The sequence below is a fragment of the Tetrao urogallus genome (assembly GCF_951394365.1).
Source record: "Tetrao urogallus genome assembly, chromosome: 7".
NCBI classification, from domain to species: domain Eukaryota; kingdom Metazoa; phylum Chordata; class Aves; order Galliformes; family Phasianidae; genus Tetrao; species Tetrao urogallus.
Genome location: NC_136820.1, coordinates 18,165,415 through 18,178,934, shown reverse-complemented (window position 1 = coordinate 18,178,934; position 13,520 = coordinate 18,165,415). Strand labels below are relative to the sequence as shown.

Here is a 13,520-nt window from a genome sequence, read left to right as displayed (position 1 = left end):
GCTGAGACATCAGTATCAGTCCTTCTGAGCTGCGATGCAGTGAGAAGAAAAACCTGTACATTTGTCACTGAAAAGGCTTGGAAGCGAGGGCTTCTTTTGTTCTGTTGTGAATTGGAAGAGCTAAATTTCTGATTACTGCTACTGCAATTTTAACTTACAAGAGAATGTAAGGTGTTTTTAAATGTTTAATGATATTAATGACTTTAAGACAGCTTGAAAGATTCCTCAGGTTCCATATTATTCAACCATGTTCACAGTTACATGGTGAAATACTGCAATACTCAGCTTGAAAACTGTTAAAATGACACTTCAAATTGATACATCTGGTTCCTTCCTTAACAATCTTCAAAATATATGGATATTATAGTGAGAAGGACTACATGAAAATAAAGCCAGAGCTTCATCTTAACAAGGGAAATCAACAGATCTGTATTACGTCTATATTTAGAATCTCTGGTTTAAGTCTGTGAAGACCAAGGTTTCATAAACTCTTACCTTGTCCAATTCATGCAGTTGTCACAGCTACTGACTTACAAAGCGTTTTATTCCTAATCTGGAAGAACTTTTCTTCAACCATCCATCAACTTCTGCAGCATATTAAAGGAAAAGGAAGTTGTCACCACTCATTAGAGATTACTGCAAGCAGCCATAATTACCAGTTATCTCCGATTTAAGAATTTATATGAATTCACTGGATAAACTTCAAGAATTTCAATACTTGCTGTTTGTCAACTGATCTTAAAATGTACTTAATGGAGTTTAAATACAGATCTATGGAAATGGTGTTCAAAGTACTTGTTAGCACTTGATAAAAGCCATTCACTTCAAAGATAATACTCTGCATCTACTCTGGATAGTTCAGGGAGTATCATCATCACAGATGAACACTTTTAAAGCAAAAAACACAGTGGCCTTTGCATTGAGAAGTGGCTAAGTACCACCAACAGTCAGAGTGGACAAAGCGGGGAGTGAGCAGAGCATTCCTGCGCCTGCAGGCAGGGAACCCTACAGCCCTCCCTCCCCTCACTGCTGTACACCACTCTGAGCAAAGAGCACGCCCTCCACTTCTGCAGAACTGCTGCTTCTTTTAACATAGCTTTCTGCGTTTAAGATGTGAACCTCACTCTTCCAAATACGGAGTTAGGATTACAAGCTCCCCTGACACATCTGGCACTGTTAAAATGTTTAATTGCATGTTTAGTCATGGAACTTCTCACAACTATCTGCTCTCAATGGTATTCACTTCTGCTTAGAAGGTTTTACTGAGCTCTCTCGAACTAGAATATAAACAGAAAACGATATCTGGATTATTACAATATTTCTTGCTTTTAAATGGACAGAATCTTTGGGAAGACAGGAAGCTAATTCATTCTTAAAAACATGATTACGGGTCTGAAGAACTTATGAATGTTATCAGTGAGACATAACATAACAGCTTTGGGTTTTTTTAACACCCTTTTTTCAGATGTTAACTGGAGCAAAATTTTATATGGTTGTTTTGGAGGAATCCAGGTGCTGGATAAATAATAAGAAGTAAGAAGAAATAATGAAGTAGGAGGCAAGACTTTAGACAGTGTTACAAGGAAAAACTTCATTACAGAGGGGTCACTCCTGAAAGAGAGGAAAAAGGACAACAACAAAAAAAAAAAAAAGGAAGGAAAAAGATGAACTCTTGATTGTGTCAGGATCAGGCACACCAACACAGCACTCTACAAAAACAAGTTACTCCAGTAATTTACAGTCCAGTAAATTCTGTGCTAACTTGGCATTTTCTACTGCATAACGTTTATCCTGAGAACTGAATAACCCATAAAACACAGCAGCAGCCAGAGTGCACAGAAAGCTGATCAGAGCTGGTTGTTGTCATTACCGAAGTCCCTTCTTTTTTTTTTTTCCCTAGCATAAAAAGGGTTTATTTTATCCCACTACACTGAATCAGTGATCCAGCTGAGTCCTGCTCTTTTCTGGTGAAAACTCAAGTGGTTGTTTGGATGTAGGGAAAAAAGAAGAGGATGCAGTACCATTTTCTGGAAAGCAGCAGACCTCCATTCAGGTATGAAGATGAAAAAAACCCGAGGACACCGCCTGCAGGCAGTGTTGTTTTACAGAAACAAGGAACCTTCTGTTTCTTGACCTCTCATTAGGAAAGCAGACAAGAGCAGTGAGTTTTTTAAACAAACTTTGTTCCATTTTAGGAATCATTTTCTAGTAAGAGTCCCACTTACCATTTACAAGGCACAACTGCTGTCCTGTCCAGTAAGTAAATTCATGCAAACAGAGATATCCAGGCTCCCTGGGTAAACTCTAAATGATACATGCAACTCTGAATTCCTAAACAGAGTTGACAACTTGTAGGAAAAATCAAACATCTTAAAAATGTGACAGCTTCATTACAGAAACATCTAACTGTTACCTTCCCAATAGCGCAGGTGCTACTTGCCATTCTGATACAAGTGAGGATGCATGGTTCCATGCTGTTTCAACCCCGGTATTTAGATAGATGGAGTGAATCTCAAGACAGACCAACAAGGACCCAAAATGTCGGTCACTCCCACGGAGTACTTTGAGAGACCAGAGGGAAGCAAACAGAGATCACCATCACCCTGAAGTCATCTAATTCTGTTCCAAAACAAACACTGCATATGCAAACAACAAACACAGGCACAAATGGTTAAGAAAGGGGTACTTAGAAGAAAGCCTAGAGGAGTAATTAATAATCCAACATTTAGAGTTACCTGAAATTCCAATAGCTCACCTTCAGTTTAGGATTACAAAGCCTTTGGAAAGCAGATCTTATAAATTCTAACAGTTCGACAAAAGAGACTTTGCCATTAGTGCTTAACAGATACAAATAAATTATTCCTTAGTAGAACTCACATTTGGGTTTTATTATATTCCGTAAAATATACAAGAATCTTGAAGTACTGAAAGAGTGCAGGTAAATACAGTATTCAAGCAGTCACTATTTCTATGTACATGCTCATTAATTCTTCAAAAAAACCCACAAAATTATCAAACAGATCAAAATATTGTCCCGTGTTTCCACTTTATGTTCAGAAAACCAGCTGATAATTTACAATATCATAAAGATTTCCAGTTTCACAATACAAAAAGGATAAAAAGGAAATTTGAATCGGTTTGCAGTAATTTATTTGTACTTTACCAGGACACGCAAGGATTCCTTGCACGTACATAAGCCATTTCACTTGAAAAGTAACAGTTGTAGTTAAAGCAGAGCCAAATAAAGTAAATATGCATATTTAACAATGAGACTTCAGCTTGCTTATGTCACTTTTTCATTCTTCAGGCAATTAAAAAAATGCAGTAGTCTGTTATAAATAAAAAAGATAAAAATCTTCAGGTGAGGCTGAACTACATTAGGGGACCTGCTTCTGCTGTTCATTTCTAAATGGAGCACAACAAAGATACACAGCTCTTCCCACAGACCAGACACTGTACTTCTTTCTAATAGGGAAATATACTTTTAAATTCACCTCCCCCCGCCCCGGCAACTCCAGGATTCAAAAAAAAAGAAAAAAAAAGAAGTGCTAGGGATTTACAATTCCACCTTCACGTGCAATCTTTTCGATGTAAGGAAGAGGACCAATCGTTGCAAAGAACTCTCAGTCCCAGTTCTGGGGTTATGGAGACATTTCCATTCTCTTTATGCAGTTTCATAGTTTCCAAGTTACATATTTTAAATTAAAAAAAAAAAATCTCAATTCAAACCACCGAAGTTTAACAGTCTAAACCTGTGCAACAATGTCCGTTTCCCTCCCCCATCTCCCACCCTTCCCTTGTTTATTACACTGTACATTTTTCACCCTGACTTCACCTTGTTAGCTGGTTTAGTTTTAGTATTAGAAAAGTACGACAAGTTCCATTTTCATGTTGTCAAAAAGAAAAAGAAAACAAAACTTAAACATAAATCTGCTTTCTTTCATGGTACATTTAATAGTGCTGGAAGGTTTTTAGATGGTAAACAAAAAGAAAAAAGTCAACACTTAAAACCAAATCTAAGCTTCTTTCCCAGAAGTAATTAAGGTTTGGTTAAAACAACTTTTCAAAGAATCTATTCCAGTTTCCACAACAATGTATTTAATTAAAAAAAAACAAAAACAAAAACAAAAACAACCTTTTAAGTTATTTGGTCCTTTGGCAGTTTGCAGCACAAACAATGCCTACTGTACCAAACGCTTTTATTGCCTTCAAAATGATTTTCGTTTTATTGACAATATTTAAATCTAGTATCCTCTGTGTTGTACAACAGTGTCGTTCATTTACATCAACAAGGGTGCCCAGTCTGCAGAAGTTACTCCTGGCACCAGAAACAGAACGGTAGAACAGTTAAATAAAGCAGTTTTGACATTCTTCAAATTTTTTTTTGCCACGGTTTCCAAGAATTTATTCAAGAATTTCTGCTCCTTCTGCAAAATATGCTCTTAAAAATCCTTCCAGAGTCTCATGGATTTTGTTTTGTTATATGCAACCACAATAAAAAGCATCTTCCAAAGGTCGGTCCTCTTTTTGCATTCAAATTCCAACAGCTTTTTTCAAAAGCCCAGATGTGACGACTTCCAGCATTAGGGGTCACTCTTCAGCCCTACAAAATGCAGCGTTCAATAGGTCTCGGAATCTGAGTCATTGAGTTCGTCTTCTTCTGTATAGGGGTAGCCATCCTCCCTGCCAATATTGTTGAAAGTACAGTAAGAGCTATGATCACTCCTCATGATTGGCAAGGAATCGAAGGTGACAGTTTTAGAGGTGTTGGTGTAATGATTAATGGCATTGAACGTAAGGGAAGGCAATGCGCTGCTTGATGAAACGGGCATCATCGTGGCCAGGATGAGCGCGAGGCAATCGGCCACATCCTTGTTGGGTGCACAGGCCAGAGCTGGTGTGTAACCTGGGAGCCGAGAAAAACACAACAACAATGTACAAATCTGCTCAAGGTCATGTCATCTTTCAGCTGCAAAAACATTTCATTTTACTTAGTTCCGCACTGTTTGAAAAGGGCCATAAAATTAAATACATCATAAGGTTTTTTGTTTTGTTCGTTTGTTTGTTTTTACAGCTTTCAGTTACAAATGCGTCCCAGAAGTCAGAGTTCTTTGGAACAGAGATGTCAGGGTTTTTTAAACAGTCAGATGTTCTCGGCCAACCACAAAGCCTGGTTCTGGAAACGGTGAGGAAGTCAACTGGCCAAGGGGATGGAACTAAGCACAATCACCAGAGAGTCACTGCAGAAACTACACAACATGAAATATTTCTTCACCCTGAAGCTTCCCTATCGCTGTCCATCACAGCATGAGCACAGCTAATTCTGCTGAGCAGACAGACTAATGTCCATGTGCATTTGAGAGCCTGAAGTCCCACACTACTCCCACTTCACAGCTTGAAGGTGTACAGCATCTAAGTTACTTGTATGCATTTCATAATGCACAGCGTTATGGTAAGCCACATGATAGGCTTCTATTCAGATACTTGGAAAGCATGAAAAATGAGATAATGCTTATTTTACCAGCAAGTATTGCAACCACTAAGGAATCACCTTCATTGCAGAAATGATCCAGGTCAGGTTTTAGGACACGGTTCAGAAATAGTTACCCCGAGGTGAAAGCACACTGCACAGAATTTATAAACAGACAGGCCCCCGGTGGAAATTCATTGCGGCTAGGACATAAGCAAACAGCAAGCAAGAGACAGCCTCGACTAAACAGCTCAGAGTCAACAGTGACAGTCTGCAGAAGCAGTGGAAGAAGTGGGTATTTCAGGTGTGTAAGACAATACTCATTCACCTCTGGAACAGAGCATCCCACTTTGTCGTAAAAAAATAAAATTGAAGGTCAACAAAAAAACTTGTTTCTGTAAAAAACAACCACAACTCTAAAGCCCAGAACTTACACTAATATTCAGGTTTAGATCCTGAGCTTCCATAACTAGGAATGAAACACCATATTCTAGTTTTTTCCCTCGCTCTCTCTCTCACCTCAAAGTATTCATGGCTTTGTCTACACAGCGCTCTGAGCTGGGACATTCACCTCAGAGTATTCTCTATGAATACTCTCAAGGCTGCTCGAGATTCTATAATCAATGTAATTGCTATTAGAAAGAAATGCTAGGAACCACAGAGAGGAATTAGATTAGGTAGCACTGAGGAGTTGCCTTAAATTTAAAATATTAGCAGATTTAAAGAGAAGCATAAACGTTAGTTAGTTCCTCCGGCTGCCAGAGAACTTCACTTCTGTATGGACAACTATTATGTCAAAGATTCACCCTGGCATGGCACTGATGGGCTGCACATGAAGAACCCACAGAAAACACAGATGATGTCTCCAGTTGGCATACTTGTGATGAGAAGCTGAAACTCAAAAAAAAGATGTTTTCCTGTATTTTCATTCTAGGGAGTTTCATTTAGCAGCTACCCTTTACCCTATTTCAGGGGAGGAATGATCCTTAAATCTCCCATGTCAATTTAAGCAGTGCAATTTGAGAAGCCCTGTAAAAGGAAAGTCACAGCAAACATCAAGGGAGGACAAGCTGTCCAAAAGGGAAATCTAGTTAGAACTATTAATCAGGCACGTCCTGTCTGAAAAAGACAAAAAAATCCCACAAAAATATAAGAAAACAAGAAAACAACCGCAAAAAAAACAACAACCCCAAAACAGGTATTGCTTTTAGTTACAAGGCTTATTGAAATCATAGATTCAATATGTGGAAATATGTAAATAAGAAGTCAGTAGGTCTCATGTACTTTTGTCCTTACAAGGTGTCATTTAAAAATTCCATTACATTTTCTTACTCACGTGTGACAAAAAGCTCTAAAGAGCCAGAAGCTTGAGACCCAGTAACAGATCTGTAATTCACACTCACTTTTAAAAGCTAACACCAATACATCTACCCCAGACAAAACGGGTGGCCATTCCATCCAGCTTAACAAGTGAAAGTTTTACTCTACCTTGACTATTACGTTTTTCTGTTTCCAATACACCTGTGTATTCACAGTACACACATTTTCAGACCATACACTTATACCAAATATTTCTACACCATGAGCTGCATTGATCTGAAAACTTCCCTTCCCCTCTGCTAAAATGACCCATCATCAACATGCTGCTTTTTCTAGGGGGGGGAACCTACTGGAAGGTTCATATGAAATTTCCACACAGTTACTGCGTTCCAGTGAGTTGAGTTTAAAAGCAGAGCTGCGTATGGGGAAACAAAGTTAAATTCATGCTTACCGTTTTCATCCACAGCAAGTACACTTGCTCCCTTTCCTAAGAGTTCTTGAACTACAACTGTTAGTCCATTTCGAGCAGCAACATGCAGAGGTCTGTGAAGACAAACAAACTGGTAGATAAACCTTAGAACAAAATGTAATACACAAGGCAGATAAAATGCATTGTGTTGAATGATTACTGACATATTTTTACTTGTATGTTATTTATACATTACCAAATATAGGAGATACAAAGCGAAGATGGGAAAAACTAACAAAGCCAGCTTCTTGCTGCAGACAATCAAGACAGAAATAGTTCTGTATTTTTATTATTATTTTTTATTAGTGGAACCACATGTGAAGAAGCAGCTGCTGGAAATGATCCGCCTGCTTATGAGCTTCATCACAATAAAAAATTAGTCACCTATACCATCCTGTTAATAAACCCTTCATTGAATGGTTTTAATAGATCGTGTCACATCTGAGATTTCTGTGTCACCAGCAATAATCATCAGAATACAAATATTGGTACATTATTTATTGCATATTAATGCTTCCAAGACACGCAGAAGCATTTCATCAATCTGCCTTCCAGAAACCACCACATTCCTTCGTGACCAGAGATGAAAAATTCAGACTGCATAAAGCAAGGAGAAAAACAAATTACTTTTGAAAACCTCAATCTATTAACCATGTCTTGTGTGGTGCCTTGATGTATCAAGGAAAGTGCAACTTTACCACACCTACTCTGATGATATCTTTTTAAAATGAAACAGTTTTCCAGAATTGATTCCCACTGGTTTAAAGAATCCTACCACCACTCTGCAGGAAACAGAATAATCAGCTTCCTTCCACTCTGCTTTCTCTTGCCTATCTCTCAGAATAGTTGCTAAGACTGTAGGGGTTTGAACATGGCAGATTCCGGAAGGGATGCAAGGCCAGAGAAATGTACAAGTTACTTGGAAGCTTTGGTGTTTATTCTAAATGCTCTGTGTGATAACATTTCTAAAGGAATCCAAGAATTCATGTGGTGTAACTTAGCTACTTATCACGTGTCAAGTATTGCCTACAACACAAATACACTCTTCAAAAGGAAAATAAAATAAAAATGCAGAATGAGCTACTAAAACAACTTTTCTGAAATACATTTCGCAGTACAACTTAGGCATTCTAAGCTTTCCCTATAACTGTGCTAACAAAATAGGCTTAATTCTACTTGAAGGTAGATCTTCAGGAAGCACTGAGAATCCTGAGGCATGGAACAGCCTTCTGAGGGCAGTGGTCATGGCCCCAGCATGCTGGAGTTCAAGGAGCATTTGGACGATGCTCTCCAACATACAACTTGAGTTTTGGGCGGTTCTTTGTGGAGCCCAGAGTTGGACTTCATGATCCATCCTTGTGGGTCCCTTCCAACTTGGAAGGTGTCAAAATTAGGTCTCAATTATATTGAGAATATAATGTAGAATGATAAAATAATATTGAATGGAAAACAAAGTCTGCTATCTCAGTAATAGATAAATTTACCAACAGAAAGCATGCTGAATAATACAAGCACACTTAGCTAGGTTTTGATGGTTAGCTATGGAAAAAAAAACGTAATTTGCCTCCAATGAATTTAAAAAAACCTGAATTTTAAGTGAAAAATTATTCAATTTGTAAAACAAATACACTGGTGTGCAGATAATCTCAATGGATTGCAGTAATCTCACACAGGATTCCCTGAATCGCAACACATTAAGATTTATTTCTTATCCTTTTCACTCAGCTAAAACTAGAAGTCCAGGTTTGGACAATATACCTATTCACTTCAGGTTGGTCCAACTCCTGGTATTCAGCAATTCAAACAGAATTAGAAAAAAAAATCTGCAAAAATATTTCTCTTTATAAGAAAGTCTTAGCAGAACACCCCAAAAAGTAATCTGAAAAAAATCCACTCCGTGGATACATACGTTTGCAAGGCTGCGTTGGTGGCATTGATGAGGTTTCTGTCCGTAATCTTCTCCAGTATTAACAAGGCACTAGTTTCATGACCCTTAATGCAGAATAAACATTTGTCACATAGCAAATAACCTTCAAAAAAAGCTTTGAATGCCTTTCCAAAGTAATAAGTTCTTAGCACAGAAACATAGAATGGCCTGGGTTGAAAAGGACCTCAAAGATCATGTAATTTCAACCCCCTGCTATGCGCAGGGTCACCAACCACCAGACCAGGCTGCCCAGAGCCACATCCAGCCTGGCCTTGAATGCCTCCGGGGATGGGGCATCCACAACCTTCCCAGGCAACCTGTCCCAGTGCGTCACCACCCTCTGTGATAAACTTCCTCCCAGTATCTAACCTAAATCTCCCCTGTCTCAGTTTAAAACCATTCCCCCTTGTCCTATCACTATCTACCCTCATAAACAGCCATTCCCCCTCCTGTTTATATGCTTCTTTCAAGTACTGGAAGGCCTCAATGAGGTCTCCCCAAAGCCTTCTCTTCTCCAAGCTAAACAAGCCCAGTTCCCTCAACCTTTCCTCACAGGAGAGGTGCTCCAGCCCTCTGATCATCTTAGTGGCCCTCCTCTGGACCCACTCCAAGAGCTCTGCGTCTTTCTTGCACTGAGGGCCCCAGGCCTGGGCACAGTACTGCAGATGGGGCCTCACAAGAGCCAAGTAGAGGGGGACGATCACCTCCCTCTCCCTGCTGGCCACCCCTTTTTGAATGCAGGTTGGCCTTCTGGGCTGCAAGGGCACTGCTGGGCTGCAAGCAAACACTTATTTGTAAACAGTGTTTGGTAACACAAAGTACCAACGAGTACCAGTGAGGTCAGACTATGCACGCACCTTGCTGCAAGCCAAATGGAGCGCTGTGTTCTTACAACTATCTTGTAAAGTCAGATCAGCCTTAGCACTGCTAACCAGCACCTCTGCGAGAAATAAAGGTTTGTATTAAGTAAAAGCACAGTCTGTAAAGTTTTAATAGTTTAAATTTGTGCAAAATGAATATGATATTTTAACAAAATATATCCACAATAATCAACTGATAAGGCAACTTCATCTGTGGTAAGATCAACACACTGAACAGGAGAAATAGATACTTTACCAACAGTATTTGTCTGTCCATTTTCTGCAGCCATCATTAAAGGTGTTTTCCCAGAAGCATCTACAGCATTTACTTGAGCATTGTGACTGAGCAGAAGCTGCAGACACTCAACATGATCTGTAAAAGCTGCTGCATGAAGAGGGGTCCTGAAACAGATCACACGGTGACGCTCAGCTGTGCTTTTTACAGACACACTGACTGCCATCAGACCTGACTGTAGGTGCAGAGACTGGGCAGTCACTCCCACTGATCAGATGGGATCAGGAACGTTAAGAGCTGTGACTGGTGCCTTCAAGAAATCACCTTCAAGTTTCAAATACATAACTCTTATCTGTGTAGTGCACAGTACAGATAGAACTTGATTCACAAAGGAAAAGTACACATAAAATAATACTCATGAAGTGATGCAATTTTAACCATGCCTATGCAACAAAAAGCCCATTCAGGTTTACTGAATCAGAACTAGATTAAAAAAATTTTTTTTTTACTCAGAATTTAAAACAATCTTTAAAGAATAAACAAGGGGGAAGTAGGAAATAATCTGAGTAGCCATTAAAAAACACAAACAACAGAATTTAGCAGAGTGAATGCAACCACTACATACATTCTTCCACCATGCAGATGCACTCTTACCTTCCCTTTGAATCTGTTGAATTTACAATACCAGCACCTAATGTATCAATTAACATTTCTGCAGCACCTTCATTGTCATTTATCCTATAAAGAATTAAACAAGCTGTTATTTACAGAATGATAAATCTTTTGTTAAATACCATGATTAAGTCTACGAAGAATAATTTTGCTTTTCCTTACACAGCACAATGCAATGGACTGAAAGAATTTCCTTCCATTTTCTGAAAAACTTCTTGCTCCAGGAGAAGTTCTACACAACTGTCGTGACCTGAAGTAAACATAGAGATAGTTTAAAAAGAAATAAAAAAAAGGGAAAAGAACTACTTATGATTTAGAAGAAATATTTATCTAAATTAGATTGAGCAATATTTTAAGTTTTAAAGTAGTTTTAAAGTATTAGTAACATCTATCTCAGTATTAACAATTACATGCATTTAACTGTCAACCCATTTGATGGAGGAGAAGCTCTGCATTAAAAAGAATATGTGCTTGCTAGGAGAAACAAAGTATGCAAGAGAGTGAAAACCTTTGTATTTCTGTAACTGATGAACCCCACTTTTTCCAAGACTAAGAGAAAAAAATGAACAATGGGACATTTTATCTGTAACAGTCAAACAGAAGCATCTGGGTACTTCTTTATACCTGGAAACCATTTCAACTACAATTCAGTAGTTTGCTTTGCTTTGTTAAGTTATGAAGATGCTTCCTATTTAAGGAATCCAAAGCTATTTATACATAAACTTCATTTCGTCACTTGTCTTCGCTAATTACAGTTAATACGAAATCAAGTTTAGATGTACATGACTGACTGCAGAATAAAATAAAACGTAAACATTTGTATTAGTCAAAATGAAAGCTGTCCAGAACTGGCTAGCACCTCCCCAGATATGTTACTAGAAGTGTCTGCTCTTATTAATTAAATGATTTCCAGGTCCTGACACAGACATAACACAAACATAACACTGCATCCAGCAACGTTAATGCACTGTTTTGTTCCTCAGCTTTTCCCTCTAACTGTTGACTCCCTCTGCAGTTACATCTACATTCTGACATTTAACTTAAGATTTCAGACACCAGATACATGATTTTAAGCAATACAGTGTTGGCACTCAATTCATTGAAAAGGGAGATTTACAAGTATGTGAAGATTACTGTCCTGGAAGTAATAAACATGACACAACAGCCCTGTACATTTTCACCCAGAAAATGCCCAACGTTACAGAAAAAATCTTTTCTTTTTGGCTCATTTGATTCTCAATTTTTATTTCATTGTCGAATACTTAATTGAGATTCAGAATGCTTTAATTTTATAGGAAATCCTTTGTGAGACGCTGCCTACAGAGAGATACATTCCCCCCCAGCATGCTTTCATGTTTACCATTATAACAGGCCCAGTGCAGCGATGTATAGCCATGATTGTCTGCTATCGCAGGTATTGCATCCACAGATGTAGCTGACTGCAAGAGAGCTCCTAGAACACCTATATGTCCACATGCAGCTGACAAATGTATAGGGGTTCGCCCCCTACAGTCTCTTAATAAGGACTTAGCACCATGTTGAAGTAGTGCTTCCACACATTCCTCATGCCCAGTAACTGCCTGAGAGAAAGAAACAAAAGAACAAGTTCACAAATAATCATGTAGAGTGTCAAGCTGTATAACTGAACTAAGCAAAATGCAGGGAATGTCTTAAATTTTAAAGTAATAATAAAATAAGCATAGTTACTGTTTTTAACATTTGGAAACAGCCACTCTGTTGGAAAAGCAGCAATGTACTTTTATATTCAGGAGAGGATAATTTATTGGAGTTATACTGAATGAACTACTCATCCCTAGGGCTAGGTCAGTTATCTATCAAAGATTTAAAAACAAAACAACAACAAAAAAACAGAAAACCCAAACCTATTTGGCACATATAACAATTTTCTTCCATCCATTAACACGTCCCCCACCCCATGACAAAAAGTCATACTTCAGGTCTTCTGCAGCCAACAGCTTATAGCAACATTATGAGACTCAGGAAATCCAACAGAATTCTGAGGTTATGTAGCAAACAAGCAAAAGGTAGCCTTGAAAACAACTAAAAAGACAATTTAAAGAATGGCATTAACAAAATAATAAGAAATTAATTAGTGCTACAAACTAAGCCTGTATTTTAACTCCATGTGTACAATACTGGAAAAGACAGAAAGGCAATATTCTCTTACCCCTCTGTGTAACGCTGTCCTTCCCCACTTATCTTTGGCATCTACGTTTGCTCCCTTGTTGAGAAGTGAATAAACACAGTCTGTGTGCCCATTGAGAACAGACAACATCAAAGGAGTCCTACACAGAGAGAGAAATTAAAGCATAATTTACACGGAAATGTAACAGACCAGTGCTCAGCTGAAAAATGAAAAAACTGTACACACACACACACACACACACACACACACACACACAATGGCTGAGGTTGGCAGAGACCTCTGGGTCCACCTGGTCCAGCTCCTCCTCCAGCAGGAACACCCAGATCAGGCTACCCAAGCTCCTGTCCAGGTGGTTTTTGAAGATGCTCACCAAGGAGGCTACAGAACCTTTCTGGGCAGA

The 13,520-nt window shown here is 38.6% G+C and overlaps 1 protein-coding gene across 4 annotated transcripts in view; it reads right to left on the bottom strand.

Annotated features, from left to right (window-relative positions):
• Positions 1 to 4,619: 4,619 nt before the first annotated feature.
• ANKRD28 (ankyrin repeat domain 28) overlaps positions 4,620 to 13,520 on the bottom strand; it is a gene marked incomplete at both ends in the record, with an annotated part of 61,039 nt that continues 52,138 nt past the window's right edge. For all 4 annotated transcript variants that reach the window (XM_079538179.1, XM_079538178.1, XM_079538180.1 and 1 more), the window contains 9 exons: positions 4,620 to 4,906; positions 7,242 to 7,333; positions 9,169 to 9,251; positions 10,044 to 10,126; positions 10,303 to 10,448; positions 10,936 to 11,019; positions 11,116 to 11,203; positions 12,314 to 12,533; positions 13,142 to 13,259. In XM_079538179.1, the coding sequence (XP_079394305.1) occupies positions 4,620 to 4,906; positions 7,242 to 7,333; positions 9,169 to 9,251; positions 10,044 to 10,126; positions 10,303 to 10,448; positions 10,936 to 11,019; positions 11,116 to 11,203; positions 12,314 to 12,533; positions 13,142 to 13,259 (1,201 nt within the window). The remainder of the gene's footprint in view (positions 4,907 to 7,241; positions 7,334 to 9,168; positions 9,252 to 10,043; positions 10,127 to 10,302; positions 10,449 to 10,935; positions 11,020 to 11,115; positions 11,204 to 12,313; positions 12,534 to 13,141; positions 13,260 to 13,520) is intronic.